Source organism: Sprattus sprattus, assembly GCF_963457725.1.
Source record: "Sprattus sprattus genome assembly, chromosome: 1".
NCBI lineage: Eukaryota > Metazoa > Chordata > Actinopteri > Clupeiformes > Clupeidae > Sprattus > Sprattus sprattus.
This window is the reverse complement of record NC_137920.1, coordinates 57,270,972-57,296,807: the sequence shown is the minus strand read 5'-3', so window position 1 is coordinate 57,296,807 and position 25,836 is coordinate 57,270,972. Positions and strand designations below refer to the sequence as shown.

The following is a 25,836-nucleotide window of genomic DNA, read 5'->3' as shown; positions in this document are numbered from 1 at the left end:
GGCATATGGTGCAATGCCGCCATTTTTCTAACTTTGTTGTCTGTAACCCTCCTTTATTTCTGTGAGGGTGGGTTGATCTAAACAACCATTGTCAAATATTTTCTAAATAGAGCTGATATCGGTGAAGCTGAGGAATCTCTTTTTAGTGAGAACTTCTGGAGGGACATGACTCGTGGGTTATAACAGCTCGGAGTTGCAGGCAATCTCTTTTTTGCGTTTATTCTTTCATCTGGATTGATTATTGAGTGCTACACTGGGTAATCATGAGTTCTGAAATTCCACAAAAATCAGAGGTCATGAACTGGAATGCTGACCGATTGGCCGCATTTTTTTCAAAGAGGGTAAGTGCATTTGTCAATGCATTTCAAATGCTTTCGGCACAAATGAAGCAAGAATACAGTTATTGTCATTTGTTCCATATCCATGTTCAATATCTTATGGTAGAGATGCTGTGCCATCTCTATGGTGCATTTGCTGTGTGTTTTGTATGTGCACTAGTTTATTCTTCACCAATCAGGTGGATTCTATGTTTGCATTCACAGCGGGATCTGGCTGGCTGTGATAAAGTTATCTTGAAGAACCACATACATGGTCAGAGATTCTTGGTGAGCATACTGCATTACATTGGCAAATAATCCAGATAAATTGGTTAAGAAGTTTATTTGTTTATTCTCAGTTTTCAGTATGTCAGGGTAAAGAAATCAGGAAGTGTAAAAACCCACAAACTGTGTTTTGGGTTAGTCATTTCATAGCAGACATGGCACATCAATTGCAGATTTGGGAAGTGCTGAATTCAGAAATTACAAGGAATTCTGTGGCGTCTCTCTATTTTTCTAGAACATGTCAGAAAATGACTTGCAGAAATTTCCAAAACTACATGTGCCGTAAGTATACATAAGCATTACTACAATTGTTGATAACAGTTGGTACCTCACTGTAAAGGCAAACATAGATCAGAAGAGATACAACTACAAGCAATGTTTACAAAGTGGAATAGATATTTAATGAATTCGGAGGAAAATCAGGAAATCGATAAAAAAGCCATGTGCGATCATGAAGGAAAACTTCATCAAGTTCTTTATTTGGTAACTCAGAGTGAGTGAAATTTTTGATGAAGAACAAGTCAGAGTGGCACTTCCTGTCAAGCTTCTGATACTGAGGTCACCAGTAACCACTAGCAACACTATTACCACCGACTATTGTACTGCCCAGCAGAGTAATAGGTTTTGTTTAGTAATAGATGTTCTTACACATCCAGATGATGTGATGTTAGAAGTCAGTTGAAGGATAAGCCAGGTTTAACATTGCGACATATCCTTCTATGACATTTACAGACTAATTTCTAAAATCAGCCGTGAAATCAACACGAATGTGGCTAAGAGGGGACTCTTTCCTAAAAGGCAAGCAACAATACTTATGTGGCTATGGTGCATTAAATGTCTCTGTCCATAGATTGTTATGGTAAAATACATTTCTTTGACCATATATGTTGAATATAAGATAAGGTATATTACTCTATTTTCACAGACCACCGGCCACAAAGTTTGAGCCAGGTACATGCTCATTTCATGTATCAAATCAATTAAAGCTCCAATGTATATTTTAATATGTTTGAAGATACACTGGTATGTTGATATATTTATAGTTTATAATTCCTTTGAGCTAACCATTCCTTTTATTTTTCTAGAATTGGTGCGAAATGATCCGGTTGGTTGGGATCCTGATGAATTTGTAAGTGATGTTATTATCACTGTATTTGTATCAACATTCGATAGGTATTACGTACATGCTAATCACAACCGTAGTATAGAATAAGTTAAAGCTCATTTACATTTGCACATGATGAAGAAGTAGATGAAGATATTGTCACTCAAGAGTATTCCTTCTACCCATTTCTCCTCAAACATCTCCAAATGAAAGGTTCAGACTATGTCAGTATTTAAAAAATTGCTGGGGATTATTTACTATTTGAAGTCCCAGTAAAGGCTACAATGGCTGAGACTTCTTCAGTGCCTCAGAGGAATTGTTATCGGCAGTGTTGGCAAGTTCTGTATCAGAACCCTTTTGCAGACCTTCCTGTGCGATTTGACGCATTCGCTTTTCAATGCAGACAGTGTGCTGATAAGCTTATGCCAAACTAATGTTCTGGGTTTTTGCCCAAAAGCACAACATTAGCGAATAGCCTGTTTGGTTCATAGGAATCACATCACACGTGTCATCATACGTCTTCATCATATGACCATTGACCATCAAAATTAAAATTGGAAAATGTCAAAGTTGGGGTAATATTCCTTTATTCTTTATTACTATGATACTCAGGATCAAAGCGATGACGACTATGAATCCCCAATATCAGAAGATGATGGAGGTAATAGTGATTATGAGTCACCTACAGATGGACCAGATGATCAAGAACATGCTGACAGTGACTACGAACCTCCCCCATCAGAAAAGACTGACGTAGTGAATCAGATATGTCCTTCTAAGCCCAACGCCGATAGTGAATACATTGGTACACACCATATTTTTAAATCCTTATACAATTACTTATCTAACTGTTTATTCCCACAGAAATCTCATCGTATGCATAACGTTTAAATTCTATGTGTGCATTATTGTGATGTCTGTTCAGGCGACAATCGTGCTCGGGGTGTTTCGATGAGGAACCAGCCTCCTGTGCCTCCAGAGCGCCCAGGACCAGGACCAGGTCCCGCTCTGCCCTTCCCTCGCCCGAATGTAAACCAGGAATTCTCTTCACTATGTTCATAAAATATCATTGTCTACTTTGTGAATTTTATGCTAATCTTTTGCCACAAGAACTGCAAAGCTTACCCACCATTTCCATATTTTTCTTTTGGTAGGTCCGTCCAAAGGCAGATCAGTCTCCACAGAGACCTGTTTCGAGACCACAGAACAGGCGTAAGTGCTGTAGTGTTTATAAAGTTATATTATGCAGTCTCTCATAGGTGTGTGCATGTGTGACTATGGTGATTGTGTATGTATATGTGTGACGTTGTTTTATTCTTTTTGCTGTTCTTTTTGTCATGACACTCTGGAATGTGTTTCACAAGTGCCCCCTTGTCCTGGTGGTCCAGGTGGTCCAGGTGCACCTCGTGTTGATCGCAGTAAAAAACCTTCGACTTTGGAGCGAGTGAGTGTGATACATCTTTATCTGAATAGATAGTATATTCCAATGTTCTTTAATTATTAAGACTAATTTTACTTCATCTGGCTCCACAGCCAGCTCCACCAGGAAAGAGGTAAGACCGGACAAACACACGCTTAAATGACCACATTAGATCTAGGCTATAAGTCTTGCCCTACAGGTGAGGTTTAACCAGAATTCTACTCCTTTTAAGACTACAATGCAGCCTAATATTTAAAATGAACACAAAGATAGTGGTGACATGACATGTTTGACATGGTTACAAGCGTTGCGGCGTAGACTTGGAGATAAGTGAGAGATGGCAACCTCCAGCGGTGGCCCCTATAACCAAATTCCTCATAGCAGTTTTACAACACAGCATTGCAGCATAACAATATTTCTACTCCAGACCTCCTGTTTCTGATCCACTGGCCAAGCCTCCTTTCCCAGGACCAGGTGTGCAAAGGAGTGCTTCTGCAGCGTGTAGAGGCCCCCCTGTCAGGTTGGCCCCTCTAACGTACCCCTGTACCCCTTCTGTACCACCCAACTTGCTCTCCGCTGAAGGATTATACATGCCCTGAATTTATTTTCTGATATGCTACACAAGAACATAGTTCATAGTTCATAGAACATACATCTTGTCTTGTTAAGCGCATTTTTTTGTGTCATGTGTCAGCATTTGGAGGCACAAGCAAATGCCCCCCTATCTTTTTTCTTTCTTTACAGACAACCAGCTGGGGATGTAAGTACATAAATTAACTTAACTTGAAACCTTCTTCCAGAGAAATTCTTATGCAACATCACTTGAAAGGCATTGGTTGATAGAAAATATACCACTGCTACTGGTTGGCAAAACATGAAGCGTAGTGACTTGTTAGAGAGATCATTCGTGAAATTGTGTTCCATTAATGGAAATGTATCAACTTTATGGCCTAATATTGTTTTCTACCTTTTAATTTTCAGTTCAGTCACGAAGGTATGAATTCTTATCCATGCTCTGACATCCCTTGTTCTGAAATACGATGACCTCTATCTATGTTGAGTGTCGTACAACAACACTGACCCAAAAATGTTTTGATTTCAGAGCAAAAGCCTAGACTACCATTCAGCTCCAACACATTTCCCCTGCCGAGGAACCCCTCTCCCCGCCCTTCGCCACATGGACCGCCAGGTGACAGGTACGTTCTTCCAGGGCCGTGGCTTTGTTTGTCTCTAAGAGGAAACTACGGCTAATCCTAGAGCCACCAGACAAATAGAAAAATGCTTGCATCTGTATTGATTGCATATCCACACATTTCACACTGTTCTTCCTAGTTGGCCATCTACTGGTGGTTCTGTCATTGGGCCTGGAAGTAAATCTCTACCTGGCCACTTACAAGAAGGTATGTATGTAGTTCCATTCTGGAGAGGACTCTACAAATCCAAAGATGATTTCCCCAAAATTGATGTTTTTGTAACTTCCCTTGTGGTATTTTTCACTCAACAAAGTGAAGAATTCAAGGAGACCTTCACCACACAGAGCTCCTGATTCAGGCCAGGTAACCTTTTACAATTATTCAGAGTTTTAGAGCTTGAGATTAATTCAAAGGAATAAGGGATAAAGTTTGGGAAATGGTTCGTAATGGAAGTGAGGCTATTCACCCAGCAGGTTGCAGTGTTGTACCACTTGTTCAGAGATGTGACTTATTACCAGAGGCATGGTATACTAACAGTGGAATTTAAAATGTCTTGCAGCCTTACTCAAAGTATAAAGATTGGTTAAGGCAAGAAAATACTTCCATGTTGTTTTCATTTTGTAGGACATGGACCCTATGTGGTATTTGGGTCAGGTGACCCGTGGACAAGCAGAGGGTGAATTGTGGGGAATAAATAAGGTACTTTACAAAAAATAAGTTGATTACAAAAAGTTAACGGACAACATCAAATCCAATATTGTTTTATATGGGAACTGGTTTTGAGGAATGTTCCAAAATTATACATATTAGTTACATTTGGTATTAAAATGTAACACGTGTATGTTTTAGGACGGCGCCTATCTTGTGAGGGACAGCTCACGAGGCTCGCCAGCCCAGCCTTACACACTCATGGTCCTCTACCAGAGCAAAGTCTTCAACATCCAGATCCGCTATGACACCCAGCAACAGGCTTTTCTGCTGGGCACAGGCCTAAAAGCCACAGAGGTGCTTCATTTTAATTTTATGTTGTTGTTTTTCACATTATAATGTAGAGACAATGTTTTAAGTTAAAAGTGCAATATGTCAAAATACCAACAGATGTCAAATAGATTGATGAAAATATTTATAGATTTAGCATGATGCAATTCTGCAAGGGCAGGAAGACAACTGTGTTTCACTATATTGCTGTGTATTACTGTAAATGCATCTTGTTTCCATCCAGTATAACCATCAATATAGCATTGTCCTTTCAAAATCATTTTGGCGTTTTTGACAGCAATAACTACACAGTGCACCTGTACAGTATAAAAACCCAAGCGACAGTAACCGTTACAAACCTGCTTTTCTTTTTTATCACAGAGGTTTCCAACTGTCAGGGACATCATTGAGAACTACAAGCATATGCCACTGCTTCTGATAGATGCTAAAAATCGTGGTTCGGGACAGCAAAATCAGTGTCCTCTAATTCATCCAGCAGGACATTGAATCTTCTCGGAGCACACAAACATAATAAACTTGGCCAGTATTAGTCACCGAGAGCAAAACTATTATTTATGTAAATCATACTGTAATGGGATATTCTTGAACAGCTGGATTTTTACAGTTTCACACAAATTATGCTGAAATAGTGGTTTTACAGTCATTTGATCCCCTTATGTTTGACTGGACATCACCACTGAAATGGTATCACTCAAAATCATAGTTGGAGGACTATTCCTGAATATTCAACAGTGATGGCGCCATCTGGATTTGTGTTTCTAAAACCAGTTACATTATATATCAGTGTTGTAACTTTTTTGAGAAATTGTAGAGTTTAATGTCATTCATACTGCCCTACATATGTGTGTAAAAAAACTGTAGCGTACCCCATGTGGAGTACTGGACTTGGTGGGGCACTGAGGCCGAGGGAAATCTTATTTGGACACTCTATATTACTTTGTGTATGTGTAGCGTAGGCTACTTACAGACAAATCACAATGTTGCAGTGTGTTAATTGTGGCCAATGTTTTAACTTGCCAAGAAACCAGATGGTGTGAAGAAAGTCCAATAAAGCAATGGCTCATATGTATTGTCTCATGAGGGCAATTTGGGTTGCCTTCCAGATCTAAGACTTTAAAACCTATAACCTCCATTTAACTCATATTTCATACTGCAGGATTCATCAGTTCTTTAGTGTGGGCAAATTCTATGCAACCAGTTATATGAGATATTTCAGCCTGCAGAGTTCCAAATTTGGCTGGATTATGAACAACACTGAAGACGGTGGTACTCAGTAATGTTTTCATGTAGCAATGTATCCCGTAACAGGGCTGTGGGGCAATCTGTGGAAGGTAAATGTAAAGATGACAAAATCATGCTCCTTATTCTAACACTTCCATGACACATAAATTGACACTCTTGGAGAGCAGTTGGTGAAAGTACCATTCTTGTCTGAATAGTAAAGTATAGGTAGTAGAAAGAAACATGAACATAGACTATAAAATCTTATTGTAATACAAATATAAAATATATAGTTTAATCACCTACATTATTCAATGTTCAAGCTGTCTGAAACATCAAGAGAAATGGCAAGTGAATTGGCATCTCTGTAAAATCATGGACCTGGGGCGGAGAACAAGTGCTTTGACAAGTGGACCACTTTCAGTTGGACTGTGGCACATGTGAAGGGGTTGAGCCCCAGGGCATTGCATTCTCATGTAAATTATACTGATAAAAGAGTGGTCAACACAGGCCTTTTAAGAGTGATGTCTTGTAGGTAGTTCGTGGGCGGAGAGTATGCTAAAGATAACAAAACAACTATCTGATTCCTTTAATGTTAATGATTCCAACAGGTAAACAAATTAACATTCATATTCAAAAGACTTGTCCTAGTATCACTCAATCAATCAAACTGATCAATCAAATTAGTCTTTATTATAGACTCGGGGTCCAGAAAAAATACAAGACATCACATAAAATGAATTACATCTAAAAAGACATACATACACATGTATATATTAAGCACAATAAGAATTAATGGTTTAAAAGAACACACACCAGTATCCAACAAAGAGACAACTGTACCAATGTCTCCACAACTAGGATTTGAAGTGTGTAGAACCAAACCTGAAGACGATTTCATTTTCAGATTCATTAAGCCGGCAAATACATTAATACACAAGCGCTCTTAAAACAGTGTGTGAAGTATCCTTCCTGCAGCCACCAACATTCCACTCGCACTATACCCTCTAGGACTCTTTGGTTATTCTCATGGCATCATTATAAGCATGTATGCTTGCTTTTCTGTAGTTTGACCACAAGTGTGCAGTATAGAGTGCATTACATTACATTTAGTCATTTAGCAGACGGTTTTGTCCAAAGGCGCCGTTCAAGGGAGAGAACAGTCAAGCTAAGAGCAATAGAGACCTAGTGTCACAATAAATACAATTTTACATAAGAAGAGTTGGGTCTTCAAGAGCTTCTTAAAGGTCGAAAACAATACGCTCTGAAGAGAGCCATCTTCACTCCACACTAAACTAAAGAGAATATTGGCTAGTGCATACACCATGTCTATAAATATCTCAATCGTCTGTCATAAATTCTGTAATGAAATTTGTAAGATACTTAACCTCAGATTTGACACTCAGATTTGTGTCAAACTTTTTAAAGTCAGGACATTATATACATTTGTCCTCTTTGGTTCTACAGATTATGATGACAGTCTTACTGGCATTATATTTAATATCATGTTCCATACCACACACAGAACATATAGTGACGATACTAGAGCAACATGGGCTAAAGACTACAAGATCATCTGAATTCATAATATGCAACATACATAATATATTAGTAGTCATTGGTCATAAATAATACTTTACCAATCATGCACCAAGTTTTACAGGCTTTCAATTGCTTGGACAAATAATCAATATAAAGAGAGAAAAAACTGGGGGCAAGATCACGACCCCACATGGGGCTGAGACACTACTGCCCCATTGTACTGGCATAGTCTGGTGGACATACCAGTAAACTAGAAATCTCACATTGTATTTGGACACCCCTCTTTGACAATCAAAGGCTTTGGAAGTATCAACAAAGCATACAAACTGATGAGTTTTTACCTCTATATTTCTTCACAAATTTCCTTTGAATTTGCCATGTTGAGCTTTAAAACCAAATAGGTCAACTGTGGAGTTAATTTCATCTATCCAGCAGAATTCTTTCCAGGACCTTTGAAAGCATTCTGGTCTATGTAAACCTATGGCATATGTATTTAGTAGGTTTTAGTTTTTAAATGTGAAACCCTTAAACTTAGTTTTGTAGTCACATAGTCCAGTTAAGAAATAAATGTTATGTACACTGTTCAGAGGACAAGTTCTGTCATTTTGTGTGTGTATTTGAGTGTGGCTATTATATGTAGTTCAAAAGGATGACTAAATCAAATTCATCAGAAATGTCAAACTAAATATTTAGAAACTGAGTGGAATATTCCTAAGCCAGGAGACATTCCACACCTTGCTAACACAGAGGGAACAAATGAGGTGTGACACTCCTAAGAGACAACCAATCAGAATGGACAGAGGCGTCGCCAAGCTTGTATAAACCAGGTACAACAGGTGGCAATTCAGGATGCAACAGACAGACCTCCTAGAGCTAGACTCTCTAAAGTCAGCAGAACTAACTCCACCGGAGGAGACAGAGAAAGCCATCATCAGTATTTAAGATTCAGGACTTTTCTTTGTAAGAATGACTTCCTATGTGCCACAGGGTCTGTCACCTACTCAGGTAGGGGCCCAGTTTCAGACGATGGGACCTCAGGAGCCCCAGGAGTTCAGCCTTTACGGTGACAGTTTCTACAGTCCGCCACCTCTGCCAAGCCCGCAGCAGACCTTACCACCTACCTACGACCTGGGAGACTACGCCGGCGCAACTGCTAACCCGTACCTGTGGTTCAACAGCTCGGGGATGAACGGTATGCCTTACTTAGGAGGAGCCCCGAGGACACCAAATGATCCATTTGCGTCCCAACACTACGGCATGCCGAGGCCGTACCTGGGCCCGGGCGCCAGCGGAGGAGACCTGAGCTGGTTTTCTCTGCCATCTCAGGAGGACCTAATGAAGCTGGTTAGGCCACCCTACTCCTACTCTGCCCTTATTGCCATGGCCATTCATGGGGCCCCAAACCGTCGCCTGACTCTCAGCCAAATATACCAGTATGTGGCTGACAACTTTCCATTTTATAACAAAAGCAAGGCTGGCTGGCAGAACTCAATACGACACAATCTTTCGCTCAACGATTGCTTCAAGAAGATGCCCCGTGACGATGATGACCCAGGTAATTAATCAAGATTTCATTCTCTAATGTGCAGATGGCAGAATTTTACTCATCCAACTTGTTCACACATTCTGCATTTTAAGTTGTTTTTCCATGTAATTCTATTTGTCCCTGACATTAAAACAAATATGTGTCTTATTTTTCTTTAGGCAAGGGGAACTATTGGACCTTGGATCCAAACTGTGAAAAGATGTTTGACAATGGCAACTTCAGGAGAAAGAGGAAGAGGAAGTCTGACTCCCTGATGAGTGAAGGGGAGAATGGCAGCTCTGCTGGTCCGACCTCTGCTGAGTCCAGCCCCAAAGGCCACTTGGCCGAGGCCCACAGCCCCTCAGACCGGGGCTCCACTCCAGACTCTGTGGGCCCCTCCCCCTGCCTGAAGAGCTTCCTGACCCAGATGACCGAGGTGTCACCGAGTTCAGGTACATTAGGTGGGGACACGGTGCTCCGCCCCTTACCCTTGGGTTTGCCCCTCGAAGGCTCTCAAAGGGCCTCTCCGGCAGAGGGCTTCAGCTCGTACTCCCCCAACGCAACAGTCCCACAGTGGGAGGCCCAGATCCCTCCACCAACCGCCCTTTCTTCCTCCCCGTCACACTTCTCAGGGGTCTACACCGACTCCCTCCTCAGCCACTTCGCCGGCAGCGCCTATCAAGGCATGGAGACGACCGGACTGGTGTACCGGGGGGAAGGGACAGAGGTCTGAGATAGCGTCACAAGTTTTAACGGACAAACTGAAAACGCAGGCAGAGATGTCACAGATGAGGCCCTTGGGTGTTTGCCCGCAGGCACATGAAGGGACAGCCTTGTGAGCAGTCTGATAGCTAGTGCCTGACTCAGCACTGTCCTCCCCTCCACTCCACTGCTGTGCGAATGCTTACACTATCTGGTCTCAGTCTTGGCTGCTGTGCTGACATCGTGTAATTCCAGCCAAACAGACTGCCAGTTTACTGTTCGTTTGATAAGCACATCTGAGGTTATGATCAAAGGCTACCAGTGCTGGTTTTATTTCTCGCTTAAGTTCATTTGGATCTAGTTAAATCTTATGAGGAACAATTACATTCATGGGGAAAAGCTGTGCTAAATTATATCCTAGGAATTACTACTGTTGTTTGTTAACCAGTGCAGTAGTAAATAGATTTTGTGTTTGTGTTTTTTATTTTCTTTGTAATATATACCTATAAACCCATATATATGCACTGTATTTATATTTGGGAGAGATGACTGTATTTCAACAACTTGTCTTCAAAATTGTATAATAAAAACATGTTAAAACATAAAAGTATGTGTCACAGGTTGATGTAAGATTAAGTTGAAATGATAAAGTGGCCCAAATGGCAAAATAACTCATGAACAGACATAGAGTCATGAGCATGCAAAAGGAAATGTAACACAATCTTATACAAATCACACAGATTTATGGGTAAGCCCACTGCTTGAGGGGCCGTGAATTCAAATTTCTGCTATCTTTCATCAATACTGTCACTGATTCAAACTAAGCGAGGTGGCTTGCACGAGACATGTAGAAGAACCGTTAAACAACAGGCTGGATAGAGGATAAGAAAAAAAAACACAAAGAAAAAGGACTGGTTTGACAGTCAGAAAATATAAATGGAGCTTAACTTGTTCCTCAAGATCTTGTGGTTCATTACATTTCGCGGACAAAACACTTTTAGTCCACATATCAGTAATTATGCATCTACTGAAGCTATGAAACAACAACAACAAAAAAATGATCACAGTAATTGATGATAACCAATCATTAGGGAGAGTCAGCCTTCAGCCAAGGGTGTGGTTGGGTGTGGTTTGTGTTAATTCTGGATGGCCTCTTGAATTGAATCTTTTGGACATGTTAAATTGTACAATCCACCTGCCACATACCTCCCTTAAGGGTGTGATTCTACTGATTATAATTCAAATGAGTCTCTATCAAGCTTGAACAATGCACTGAAGAAGTAATGGGTGTTAATCCTCACTGACCTCAGTTGCAGTATTGGTTATTCAGAAAATTAAGGTGCAATTTAGATGGACAAAGACCAATACAAATACAATGTGTATTCTTGTTCACATACAAAAGATTGTATGGAACAGTAGAATTCGTAGAGGTAGAGGAGGTCTCAACATGTTATAATTTAACCATTACCATTTATGGTATCTTTCAATTCTTAAAATGCTGTAGGAATATCAAGGTACATCTTTTGCAGTGTGAGTTAATTTTGTCCACCTCCATTCGGTTGAGCCATAGTCCAATGCAAAAGCTGACAAACAATTCTCACATAAAGATATCTTTGAGGTAGATTCTGAAATGCTGAGGTCAACATCTGTGATCAGAAGCTTAATAGCGTGGGAATGGCAGTCCCTTCTGCTTCCCTCTGACTTGGCAGTACTAGGGGTGGGGAGAACCAAGCTGCAAGATTATTCCCATATCTAGAGAGAAGAGAAGGATCTCTGAGCAGAGGCATCAGTCAGAGAGGAGCAGACAGACCGTACTGTGTTTATTTGAGATCTTCTCTGAGATCACCACACTGACACAGGAGTGAGAGGCTGAGCAACCACTTTATCCTGCAGGCCTCAGCGAGTTCTGTCACCCTCTTCAAAAACCAAATTACCCCTTTCAAATTACCGTCTCAGATTACTTAACTGTCAATGGACAGAATGGTGAGTCTGCCTTTTCCATGGAATACAATAGTTTTTATATTGTTGAGAATTTACATAATTAAAAAAAGTCAGTCTGAGAAATATTGAAAAAGTGGGACAATGTTGGTTCTGTTTGTAAGTCATTTTTGTGGAACAAACATAACAGAACATAGGTTAGTTACAAATGGCTGAAATATCAGTTGCAAATAGCGCACATGTACAGTATACAGGGCAGGGGAGAGACATGTGTTCAATTTCTAAATTAAAGTGAAGTGACACGAATGCAGCCTCAAATGATTTCATTTTATTTCTGGGGCCACATTACAACAGCAGTTCACCCAGTGTTTTTTAAATATTCAAACATCCCTATTTATGAGAAAGTAACCACAAACAAAGAAATCATGTGCCATCCTTCTCCCATTTAGAATGATTGCTTTGTTGATGAAATTGATATAATACATATGCCAATATTTATGAAATAAAGGTATTGTTCTGATATACTACTATAAATATTAGCATTGATCTGACAAGACAATGACCAAATAACTACATACAATACACACAAGGACCACATTTTAACATACAATACATAACACCTGGATAGTATAAGACTTGATCAGAAAATTGACCTGGGTTCAAGGCAGAGTGGGGTGACTGCTCTCTCCCTTTGTCACCGAGTATTATTTTTGTTTTCTACAATTTTATAGTGAAAAAAGGAAAGGAGCACTATGAATAGTTCGAGCACACAAAGACATTTGTGCTCTCAGATAACTTTTTCAAAAGTTTGGGGGCCTTAATAAGCTTGTCAGGGTACCTGTGATGGTGCAGATTTGGCACCCCATAGACCTGGGTGGGGTGACTGCTCTCCCCCTCTGTTACAAATATGTTTTTTTATACTTCATATAATTAAGATTCTTAAATTGGTGATATTTTATGGTGATATCTATGGTGATTTATACTCTATCTTATGTATGTGTAATGAAACAAGAATTGCCATCCTTTTTTATTATTATTTAGTATAATGGTTATTATAGTAATAATAAAGGTAATGAAATGTATTAATAATGGTATCTTCAACAAACACTATTTTTGTCTCAAGAGTTGAAACCAAAAACAAATAGTTCCTGCAATTTGTAGAATCGGTTAATATACTACATCAAATAAAGATCAAGACAGCCTTTCCCATATCTGTCTACATTCCAGCAGAGCAAGCATCCTATGTGACCCCACTTGCAAGATGGTTCCAGTTAATCATGGGCTATATCTGCAGTGAGCCATTATCGAGGTAATATTTTTACAGTCGTGTTCAACATTTTTTTATCAAGATGAAATTTGCATTGGCCCCAGACATTTGTAATCCAGCACATTAGGTGTTCCCAGCATAACAAACATAAAAGGCTTAACTGAAAACTCAAATACACAATAAACACAACGGTCATTCCAAGACATTCCTACTTAAACCTTAAAGTTTGAATCATGTAAAAAATCGAGTAGATTGAGATACTTGGTAGAATCTTAGGATCTTAGAATCTTGGTAGGTCTTAAGGTTTTGGACCAGCATCCATAGTGCTGATAAAATACAGCGGCTAACACTGACATACATCGAGCAAACAGACATCTGCTGTCTCCCTTTGCAGAGATTCAACAGTTTGTTCCACACCTGTGCTCAATCAACCTGGAGGGCATCCTTAATCGACACGTCCATATCTGTGCTTCCAATCAGGAGTCTGTGTTTACAAACAATGCAGCCCCATTGAAGTGACATGTGTCACTAAACACCAGGCACACTTATTCTGTCGTTGAACAAGAGGGGGCTCATCATGATTACACATCTGAATAGACTGCCCCATCTCAGACTTGTTGAGATGGTATTGGGGCCTGTTGCCTCAATACAGTGGAAGAGACGAGGACGCCTGTGTGTGTGTGTGTGTGTGTGTGTGTGTGTGTGTGTGTGTGTGTGTGTGTGTGTGTGTGTGTGTGTGTTTGCATTTGGCAGGGCGAGGTCACCTGGATGTTTGAATTTTGAGTGTGATTGTGTGAGTGACACATGTCAGAGTTATCTGCAGATCTGTGATAAAGGTGATTATCAGTCTTCTGTTGTCATGTGTAAACGTTACAGGGCATGCCACATTACTGCCATTATGATGGTGAATACCAGCAATTTCAGGTTTTTACAGAATTGACAACATAGCATCATAAAAAGGTAATATATCTATTTGTATAAGGGAAGGACAGTTGCCAGTTTGGTAAAAGAAAGGTAAAGGATTCACAGCATCTTTCTCCTCATTAATGTCTCATTTAATATTTTCTGGCCAGTTTGTCTTTCTGGAAAATATATCTATTAAAGTGTATTTATTTTTATCCCTGTACACAAATTACATGAAATTCTGAATTCTGGTTGTGATCAAAGTCCATCCGGTCATGTGTGGGATCTGTGTCAGCGAAGAGTTTTGTCTTCAAACTAGGAGCAAGCAAAGGTTTTTCTATCCTTTTGTTCACCTCATCCCCTTAAAGGTAAAACGTGACTAATTAAAAGGCAATTTGAGGTAAAGCCAACGGCAAGTGTCAGTAAGTTCAGCCCAACAGTGTTAAAGTCTGTTCATTTTGGGATGCAGTAATGACTCCCATTTTCAATCTTCCGTTAAATCTAGTGTCTGCGCTATGCTGGCACATTTGTTTACATATGTCACGAGAATCAGACTTTGGCAGAGAGAAACTTGCATTGGGAGAGAAGCCAAACGCTGTAGAAACAATCAATGCTTTAGTAAGCCACGTCTGCATTTTTTTAAATTCAGCAATCATGGAAGATAATTTGGACCCGAATAAGGGTGATACACCTCTGCTGTAATGAAATCAGGTATAAGGGGAGATCATTCTGAAACCATAGATTTGTTTATTCCAGACGTAGTATTCCATGAACTTACAGTTTGAAAATTCTGTTGGAAAGATGTGATGACACTTTCCAGAAGGGTTGTTGAAGAACACCTGCTGCTTTTGGTAACACATTTCTGGGAGGCTAAAGCATATCTTTTCTCAGAAAAGGTTTCAGGGAGGAGGAGGGTAATTTCTTTCTCTCTGATATCATTGAAAGGGACAGTCTTAGGTGTCATTGCATGATAGAGATTACAGGTTGTGGCAAGAAGGTTCTGAATTATTATAGAGACACAAAATATACATATAATAGAAATCACACACACACAGACAGACGCACACACGCACGCACGCATGCACGCACGCACGCACTCACGCACGCACGCACACACACACACACACACACACACACACACACACACACACACACACACACACACACACACACACACACACACACACACACACACACACACACACACACCAGCAGTGACAGAGAGTCTTCTTGACACTAGCAGACTAGATTTTTTGGCCTTCGAATCTGACTTTCTCCGTATCTTGTCCCAGCCTGTCTTTTCCCAGTGGTGGCTCATTAGACCCCTATTAGCCTGCAGCCTACCCCTATAGTGCCTCACCAGTCACACAAGATTCACTCAGGACAGACAAGACTGATAGAGAGCACAGGAGTAAACATCATTTTACAAACAAACACCTCTCACACACACACACACACACACACACACACACACACACACACACACACACACACACACACACACACACATAAAGAAAGAGAAAGAGGGCTCAACAACTGCCGCCATGAGCTGTATATCAGAAGAGTTATTGTCTGGGTAGTGGATTATATTTGTGATGCGTTGTGAGATTTGCCTTACTGACGACTTGCTGACTGGTGTCACCCAGATCTTGCTGATACTCAGGGAGACCAAGCTGTGTTCACACCCAAACACAAAAACACACAAATCTAATTCATCAAGTCAGGAGATCCACCACTGCATGACTCATGAACTCGTTACACATTAATACTTTACAATTTTATAAAGCTGTGTTCAAGGATTATACATTCCTGGAGACTATAAGAACTTTCAGTGCAAAAAAAAAGATTACAGTATTAAAATATACTGTTGAAGCAATATTTTATTGTTTCATTTTTGCTTGAAATGTTCTTACTTCAGTTTTATGAATGCCACCTACCCACATTACAGAGATGGGCAAAAATACATCAAAATGTATTTTGATACAAAATACCCTTCAAATAAATGTATCAAAATAAAATACAAAATACTGTTGCCAGAAAATGTAACAAAATACAATACATGTATAACAAAATACAATACATGTATTTTGTATTTTGAAAATACAGGAAATACTTTTTCTGAATTTTCAGTTTTCTCTCAATTTGGTATAGCAGAACATTCAGGTTTGGGCTATTCAGTGGCGTAACGTAGTTATCACGGGCCCAGGTGCAGGCTATTATGAGGGGCCCTTGTCAGTTTTGTAAGGCAGTGGTTCCCAAACATTTGAGTCCTGTATCCTTTTTTTTATGTTTGTAACTGCCGCCGCCACGCCCCTGCCCCCGCACACATATTCCGCCTATTACACCTGTCAGTGTAATTTTTTCGCTGAATATAGGTATACATCAGTATTTTTGGCAATGTGACTTGGCTATTCAGACTATTTAGATTGACATAAATATGTATATGGGCCCTGGCTACGGGGCTATAAAATGTACACAAAGCTCTGGTGAACCCAGTAAAAAAGGAAGAACAGTCACAGAATGTCAGTGTAACTAAGCAAAGCTATTAAAAGACAACAACTTGATTGATTTTGTATATATATTTTTTTGCAGGCAGCAGCTGTGTGACTTTCATGTTTTCACAAAACAGGGCTCTCATTGCAATCTCTATGGCTTCCGGGAGGGCTATCCCCACCATGCTTTCGTCATACGTAATTGCGCATAAGGACATCATACGGCTTTGATCAAGTCACATTCTGTCAAGATGGCTAACGTTCAGTGAAACAACTCGATTCGCTCTTTGAAAGAACCTCCTTTTAGTCGGTGTACTAATGAAGATAAATTGACAAGGATCAAGACAGCTATCTAAGTTTTCGACCTGAGCCCTGTTTTGTGAAAAAAATGGATTTAACATGAGAGTCAATGAGAGAGATCTGGGGTGATTTCCTTAAGAAGCACCACTTTTGGCAAATTGACTGATGCCTGATTCGACAATGACATTCAGAAGCAGATCAGATGGTCTAGTGGTAGAATCCGACAGAAAAAAATCTCCTTCTGCCTAAACACTGGAGAAAGTATTTTGAGTATTTTAAATACAAAATGACTCCACTCTAAAGTATTTTGTTACAAATTACATTCAATTTTGTATCAGGCCTATCGAATACTAATTACAAAATACTCAAAAGTGAATTTACTAGTATTTCAAATACAAGTAATTGAAATACTGCCCATCTCTATCAGATAATCCTAATCCAAATCCTAAGGATCAGTTTTTGACAAGAGATCAATCTAAAAGGGGAAAATCTTCCCTTTCTGTGCTGAGGGAATCTGCAGCCACCGTGTGTTTCTTGGGGGGTTCCTAATTGCAGTTAGAGCCTGCAGCTCACAAAACTCTCTGTGGGGTAAAACCACAGCCAGGGCCAGGAGGATGAGAGAAGCAGGTGAACCCAACTGTCTCACCTTCCAGTTCCTTCAGGCTGATGACGCTTCATCAGTTTTCATTCTTCTTCCTTTTCTATTTTTCTTCTCTTTTTTTGGGGGAAAAAATTTACTTCTTCCTCAGCCCATTCATTCATTCATTCCATTCTGTCTTTTGTTCTTTCTTTCTTTGCAGACACGTCATCCTTTAATTATTTAAAGTTAATTATACTAGGTCTCTCCGTAATCCTCCTGTCCTTTAAATAGTACCACTGCAGGGTGACATAAGTTGTCTGGATAGTGGCTTGCTGCTGGCTGTTTATCAGGCGCTATCAGTAGCTTTCTCCTGTTGTACCCGTTACAACAACAGAAGATCTTAGGCAATCTGTACAGTGGAAATTTTCAGTGCACTCAGGTGTAAACTGCAGGGCTGACAGAGGTTTATGGGGTTGTCAAAGTGAACAAGCTCCCACAAGTTCATGGGGGTGGGGGGATTCAGAGAACAGGTTGCCCCAAGGCTTCTCTAGTGGCACCTACGTTTGTGTAAATGGAATAAATAAAAAAGCGCAAGTTATACAAAGAGGAAAGTCATTAAAGTCAAATTACAGGAATCTTCCTTGTACATTTGAAAAAGGAAAATCAAATTCACGCTGGTGTCTTCATCTGACACTGTGGTCTAATGCGTGTGTGAGATGTCAGAGTTCTCCGACTGATCTATCCTAACTGCCAACTTATTCAAATTTTTCCTTCTCTCTATCTCTGTCTTGCCCGTCTCTGTCATGAAATATGTGCCTCCAAATCGATCTTTTTTTCAGTTAGAAGTCTTTATCTCCAGTCATGCCCTTCAGCCGGATCTTGCCTGACTGACATGCTCAACGTCCTCCGTGTCATCCCCGAGAGGGAAATTTATCACCTCAAGAATTTTTTTTTATTTGGACAACGTGTGAAAACAGAGAAAGGGGGGTCACTGCGGCAAAACACAGGTAATCCAGTACACGAAGTACAAGATTTGACAAGTGACAAGTGCATATGGCTGTAAAAGTTTGCTCTAGGACACTTAAGACTCTATACATTGCTCCATCAGAGAACTAAGAACAGCAACAGCATGCCTGCCCATAGATAAGTCAGCAAGTGGGAGCCAGTAAGTGGTAATGTGTGCTTTGTGCCCGAGGCTGGATATTACTGCTCAACAGAATGTGATTAAATCAATAAATCTACTACTACGGCTATTACACCTGCTTCACCATCAGCACCTGTCTCGATGAGACACCAAGCTAGACCAACAGAGAGAGAGAGACAGAGGTCCATGATGGAAAAATAGAACAATGAAAGGGTGTAGAGGGATTCTTTGAAAGGAGGGCAAAGGTCAAGGCTGGCTCTTGGCATTAATAACTGGAACTGTTTTATTTTTTTTATAATTTTTTTTATATTTTATTCTAATCTATTTACAAGTATTTTTTTATTCTGGGGGGGGGGGGGGGGGGGGGGGGGGGGACATTTGCAATAAAACATAAGACAGATAAAAAAGTGCAGGCTGTCAGTTGTGTGTGTTCATTAAAAACACAGACCATTCAAACTGAAACAGAAATACTCCTGAGAATCCTTAATGTGCGTTCTGGAGTCACTAAAGGAAAAGGTTTAGGTGAAAGATGGGGATAGGAGCCAAGACGCCGTGGCGTGTGCTGGGGTGAGGGGGAGAAGGGCAGGCAGCAGGTGCTTGTTGACACAATAAACATCCACATGGACAATGCCAAATAGCACACACACCGACACACACAACGTCGAATGCCAAGACGACTAGGAATTCAGCCAGTTAAGAGGTAGCTCATTGTAATGGGCCATCTACAGCATAGCCATACCATCACTTTGAAAACTGAACCCATTGTGTTTTTCCCCCACTGCTGTCCCTATGTGACAGCACACTTTGCGCGTAAAACATGTCAACACAGTTCTGAAAGACTGAAGCTAGAAAGAGATAAAGATGAACTTAAATATGGGGGAAAAGTAAGACTATATGACTGAACATTGCCTTTAATCGTCTAGGTTGTTTTGATTAACAACATAGCTAATATCTAACTGTATCTAACTGTATCTGGATACCACAGTTTCTGACAACTTCTGTCATTCCTACGAAATACAGACAACCAGGAACAGATTTCTGGATGTGGGACAGGGCTTACTCCAAACAGTCGACTTGCAGTCAAGTTGTTTTGAAATGGGTTAAGGACATAGCAACCCTTACTCAGAAGCCAAGTTAATTTATTGTTTTTCTAATTTTAGCAGTGAAACTGCCCTTTCGAAAAAAAAACAGTGATCTAAAACCCACATAAAACACCATCCACGCACGCAAGTGTTATTCCTAAAACAGAAAAGGACCAATCGGCCTTGTTTAGTAAACTGTGGAGGCACTGGGCCCACACTCTGTCACCATGCCCCTGGACACAGGTGACTCGTGCCATCCTCCAAATCCATAGCCTCGTACCATGACACATTGACTATAAACAGCGACACACAAGGTCACACACACACACACACACACACACACACACACACACACACACACACACACACACACACACACACACACACAAATACGCAAATACACAAAGTTAGATGTCCTTGTCACTTTGTTTCTTCTTTGAAACCAAGCCACACACTTCTTGCCCAAAACAGACGGTTTACATGAACTATCTTTCTTTTGGCTTATGTTCAAGCGAAGTGCAAACAAGCTCCTCAAAATAGCTCAAGCAGTTCCCTGTTTATGGAAAATCCACAGACAATTTGAGAGAATCCTGTGTTTTACAATTACTTGATACAACAGCCTTAAAAAACATATTCCAACCCAATTGTCTGATTTGTGTCAGATTTCCGTCCTTCCTAATTGTCAGAACATTTTTCAGACTGAAAATCACAACAATTAACAATCCAAAACTATCATGCCCACAGTCTCAAGCTCATCCAAATCATGTTTGTCTTCTCCCCAAAAAGGTAGGTCACAGTCGATGCAAATCCTGGATTTACTTACTCCATGATAGAATGAATCCACACAAAAAAAATCATATGAACACAAGACAAGACCAGCTACTAAATATGTCCATCCAGATGAATATTACTGCAGGTTTTGCAGTTGCAAAGATGCTTATCCACTGAGCATTTCAAGGATGTATTCCTAGAATGGATTTGATAGCACATTATCAACAGTTACTGCTCGGCAGTGTGTTCCTCTTGTTGAAACACTTCTCCTGCGGTTGCCTTTATATGATTTGGGGAAAGTACAAGCTAAAAAACAACAAACAGCCAGGGAGCTTGATTATTGGTGGCCATTTCACATGAAATATTTTAAATGTCAACAGAGAGAAAACAAGTGACTAGCATCTGGGCCTGGGTTAGAGATGAGAGAGCCAGAAAGTGGGGTCTGTTTATTAGTTTCAACAGCTAACATGCAGCATGTTGCCTCCACAAACACAGGAGAAGCACCAAACCTGGAGACCGGAGATCAATCCTCGTAACCTCTAGTGGATATCTAAGAGCTCCTGAGAACTGAGGTCTGCTGTCCGTATTAAACAGCTGAAATCACAAATAGCATTACTTTTTAATAGACCTGCACTTACACCGCATTATACAGCTAAACTTACTCTGTGGGGACACTCTTACTGACAGTATTTGATAACATACTTCCCCCTGGTGGACAATCTTGTGAAAAACAAATGTTCATTTTAAAACAACACTTCGCAACAATTTGCCACTTTCTGGGGTGTGTTTTTATATGCAACTAGTTTTGCTACCATCTTCAAATTCATTTTGATGGTTTACTGTCATGTGAAGGACAGATAAACACATGTGTCGTCCCAACTAGGTCTTACTTGTTGGACGATCTTGTGAAAAACTATGTGGTCTAAAGTTATTGTATTACTACAAATATGGGACTAATTCTCTTGACGTATTGTCAGAAATAGAATTTTCAGTTGAGGACTTATCCTGTACAAATGGCAAGTCTAAATAGTTCCATCCGCAAACTGAGAGAAAAATACGAAAATCAGCGTGTAACACCCTATTTGCACTGATCAGTTACCTTCTTGTTTTATCTTTAATCTCATTATTAATTTCAAATTGAAATAGGAAATAGTTTTTCTAGTACTTTTTAAATGAAAACCATGAATTGCTGAGATGGTACATTCTGGACAGCTGCAACACCAAGAATGAAAACATTCTGTAAATTCTCTTTGGGTATTTGTGGACCCTCATGATCAGGTAACTGACTTGAGCATTCCACTCTTTATTTTTTAAAGAACCTGCCATATTAAAGCCTTCCGAAGTAATAAAACAAATGTTTATTTTTCTATCCACACACAACATGTCACTTACACTTCAGCTGCATACAAAACCATTCAGCATGAGGAAAAACTGCAGATTCTAACATCTCCAGTACAATAAAGCCCATCACATTCTCAAAAATCAGAGTTTTGTATATGCATATCATTTCCAATAAAAAAAAAAATATTATTTAGAGGGTAAAAATAAATTGCTAACTAGAATGGCCAAATGACATATCTCACATTCGCCCTAATGGGTTCGTTCTTTGAACCTGCTGCACCCCTCCACCAAGTTCCATGAACAACGGCCTGACAGTTTTGCATAATCCCACTGACAAACAAACAGAAAAACAAACCCAGTGGTTCCCAAAGTGTGGGGTGGGGTGGGGAAGGGATTCGGAGCCGCAGCAAGGGGGTTGAGTTGAGGGTGGAAGAAATTGAAAGAAAACCCTAAACAGTCGACTAGCAGTCCAATTATCTATGGAAGTGCTCTAACACTTTAAGCCCTAAACAATCGAGTATTAGTCCAAGTATCTATGGCAGTGCTCTTACACTATAAACCCTAAACAATGGAGACCCTAAACAGGGACAAACTATTCTAGTTTTTAAGTTTATTTGATGTCTATTTTTATATGGATCACTGTGCGTGTAATTTCTTTGTGCATGTAATGTATTTGCTGAAAAGCAAATTCTTTTGCAGGAAAAGTGCTATATAAATAAAGTTTATTATTTGTATTATTACTAGTCCAATTATCAATGGCAGCAGAGTCGGAGGCAATTATAGCCTACTTTGTACTTATATGATACAGTCAGGGCCAACTGCTTAGCCTATATGTTAGGAGGGATGGGTAGCCTAAATATTAATACAACAGACATGTGCCTAAACTGATTCATTTCAAAGACTAAAGCAATACATAGCCAATGATAATACCATATTAGATCCAGCCAGGATTGATCGTTTTTAAACAAGAGCTCTCATCTAATCAATTAAAAAAATATTTAAGTTTAACCAACAGATTAGATGAAACTGAAAGATGCTTCAATTCACTGTTTAAATGTAGAAACAATGTTAAAGAAAAGCTAAGCAACATCTTTCTCATTGTAAAAGAGGGGCCTGCTATGAAAAGTTTGGGAACCACTGAACAAACCAAACTGAAAACATAACCTTTTTGGGGTAATTACTGAAAAACAAGTTATACGATGCTTCAATTGTGATTAAACAATTGAAATTAAAACTGTTACATCAATCTGGCCTCAATCTCAATGTTACTGGCTGTTCACATCCATAACATACAGTCACTTGTATGTACAAAATTAATTTTACATTTTACAGTAAACTTTATTAGTCCCTCCCTTCAAAATTAATGAACAGTTTTATATGTTTTGATTGTTGTAGGACATTAGGCCTCATGTTGAAGGTCTTGCTGTGGTACATTTTCATGAAGGTTATGACCCATTAAGTACTAACAACTCTCAGGTTAACAAACAAAATCAATCAAAATGAAACAACAAAATTCGAACGCAAAAATTATGTGGAAAAAGCTCACAACTTCCTAAGGTGGCATTGTGTTACACCTTTTTTTCCAGTCTCCCTGGGGCATGTCAAACCACCACAAAAGACTATTCTTGTGTCTTCACAGCAATGGCTACGTGTGCATGCGGAATGGTTCACCCATGTAGCGTGTAGCCATTCTGCGTTACCACGGTGATAGTGCCAGGCTCTACCCCCTCGGCTTGCATGCGGCACGCTATCTCATGCTGGTACGGATCGTAAGTGCCGCCCACTGGATTAATCTCCTCCAGTCCATGTTAAGTGAAGACATCCTGCAGTCTGCCCTGTATGTGTTTCCTCCCCTGGAAGTGTCTTTGGGCCTCTGGGCCTGCCAACCCAGCCATCTGTTCAAGGAGGTCTGCTACCTATACCAGGTCGCTGCAAAAACTCTGAATCCCTGAAAAGTACATCACAGCATACGTGACAGTGAGCAAACAATAGCAGAGTATAAAATATGGTCCCCACTCATACAAAGCTGACATTTTTGATGTAATACATTCACACCCATACACTTCATTTAGAAGTGATTTTTCAGAACCAATTTATGATGTAGGTAGAGTGAAATGCATCTAACCAAACAGTTTTGCATCCTCAACAAACTTCTGAGTCCTTCTGCAGACATTGTCAGAATCTGTCAGGGCTCGCTTATATCTTTCCTGTAAAAGTGGGATGTCATGGGTTGGTTGCACACATGATGACGACAGCTCAAGCAGAAACAATAGAAACTCACAATATGAAAACCTGGAAGGTCTTAGACCACATACTAAAGGCACATGTGCACTCCTGGTCTTAGACTCTACCGTGATGTCCCGAACTTGTTCTTCCAGTTTGCTGGCCCTCATCTCCAGCATTCTGACATGGGTGATAGAATGGCTCTCATCATCATTTGAGTCATCACCATGAAACTCATCCCCTGCATTATGCTGTTCGGCTGCTGTGCTAAAGAAGCAAGCTGAGAACCTGAGGCATAAAAAGGAGGTTTAGAAGAACCAGTTATTCTGAAGCAAATCACCAAGCAATGACGCTGCTGGAGCACTCTTTCCCTTGAGCAGAAACTTTCTAAACTGTCAAATCTTTTTTGTCTAAACCTGTTTACCTGATATGGTTCAGTATACATGGATGCAACCAAAAAGAATCACAAAGATGTTTACTCGTAAATAAAAGACTGCGTATGGCCATCTCGAAGAGCCCCTGTTTGCAGACGTGCCCTTTGTGGCTGTGTCCAACGGGGGTGGGGTCAAACGTTTGAGCACGGCCCTCTAGCTGTTAGACGTGAAGTTACAGTAGCCTAGTTACAGATTCTGGCAACAAGAAATGTCGTCTTGTTAGTCTGAGCAAATGTAACAGAGGTAGAAATGCAGTTTAGTAATATGTAAGTTTTGCCATAATCAAGCAGCCCAAGCCAGTATTAGTCTTAGGAATTTTCCTGCAGGTCTGCATGTGTTTTTTGTTCTGGTGGTGTTGCCATACCTACCCGCAGAAGAAGGGTATGCTTGAATGTAGGTAGGTTTGCTGTGCAAGTGCTCCCCACAATTAAACCATTTCACAAAAGGTAATGTAATGTGTTGAAATCATTGATGCAATACATGTACTGTGTATTTGAGCATGCACAGCATCATGGTTTTGGTAGTCTTATCTGCTGGCAAAAAGATTATTCATGTTTTCAGCTGACCACGAATTTCGGCACATACGACACCCTGGAACACACACGTGCATATACCTATGGAGGACACACACACACACACACACACACACACACACACACACACACACACACACACACAGGCCTGTGAATTTAGGTTCTGCATTTTCCCATCCTGGAGGGGTCCTTCCTTAAGGACCCCCCAGGAGCAGTGGGCAGCTTGTAGCGCCCGGGGACCAGGTGAAGTGAACTGTCCATCTTTGGTCAGGGATGGACATGTGTTCTGTTATTTTGCATGTTTTTTCTGTTGGAGTTTTTAGTGGAGGAAACCCCTTGTGAACACGGGGAGAACATGCAAACTCCACACAGAAAGGCCCGGGAGATAGCCCACTGAAGGTCTGGGGAAGACCTGCCCCCCAGAGCCAACAGTGCCCCATGCAGGAATCGAACTCACAACCTTCTTGCTGTGAGGCGACAGTGCAAGCAGTGCAAGCACCTGAGCCACTGAGTGGCATA

General features: G+C 40.3%; 3 protein-coding genes across 3 annotated transcripts; 2 read left to right on the top strand and 1 right to left on the bottom strand.

Moving 5' to 3' along the window:
- Nucleotides 1–263: 263 nt before the first annotated feature.
- Nucleotides 264–5,805, top strand: lcp2a (lymphocyte cytosolic protein 2a; the record flags this gene model as incomplete). Its single annotated transcript, XM_080845186.1, is given in 18 exon segments — nt 264–341; nt 543–605; nt 838–884; nt 1,335–1,400; nt 1,528–1,553; nt 1,688–1,731; nt 2,320–2,512; nt 2,633–2,736; nt 2,862–2,919; nt 3,072–3,151; nt 3,241–3,260; nt 3,555–3,669; nt 4,232–4,323; nt 4,460–4,527; nt 4,634–4,683; nt 4,945–5,019; nt 5,170–5,325; nt 5,680–5,805. Coding segments are annotated over 18 exon segments (1,461 nt in total).
- Nucleotides 5,806–9,048: 3,243 nt separating this feature from the next.
- foxi3a (forkhead box I3a) lies at nt 9,049–10,340 on the top strand (the record flags this gene model as incomplete). The annotated part of the gene is made up of 2 exons (XM_080845176.1): nt 9,049–9,637; nt 9,787–10,340. The coding sequence occupies 2 exons, from the start codon at nt 9,049–9,051 to the stop codon at nt 10,338–10,340; spliced, it is 1,143 nt and encodes a 380-aa protein (XP_080701302.1).
- A 13,406-nt stretch (nt 10,341–23,746) lies between these two features.
- grpel2 (GrpE-like 2, mitochondrial) lies at nt 23,747–24,857 on the bottom strand (the record flags this gene model as incomplete). Its single annotated transcript, XM_080850483.1, is given in 7 exon segments — nt 23,747–23,794; nt 23,798–23,935; nt 23,939–24,043; nt 24,047–24,075; nt 24,253–24,334; nt 24,479–24,638; nt 24,775–24,857. Coding segments are annotated over 7 exon segments (645 nt in total).
- Nucleotides 24,858–25,836: the final 979 nt, after the last annotated feature.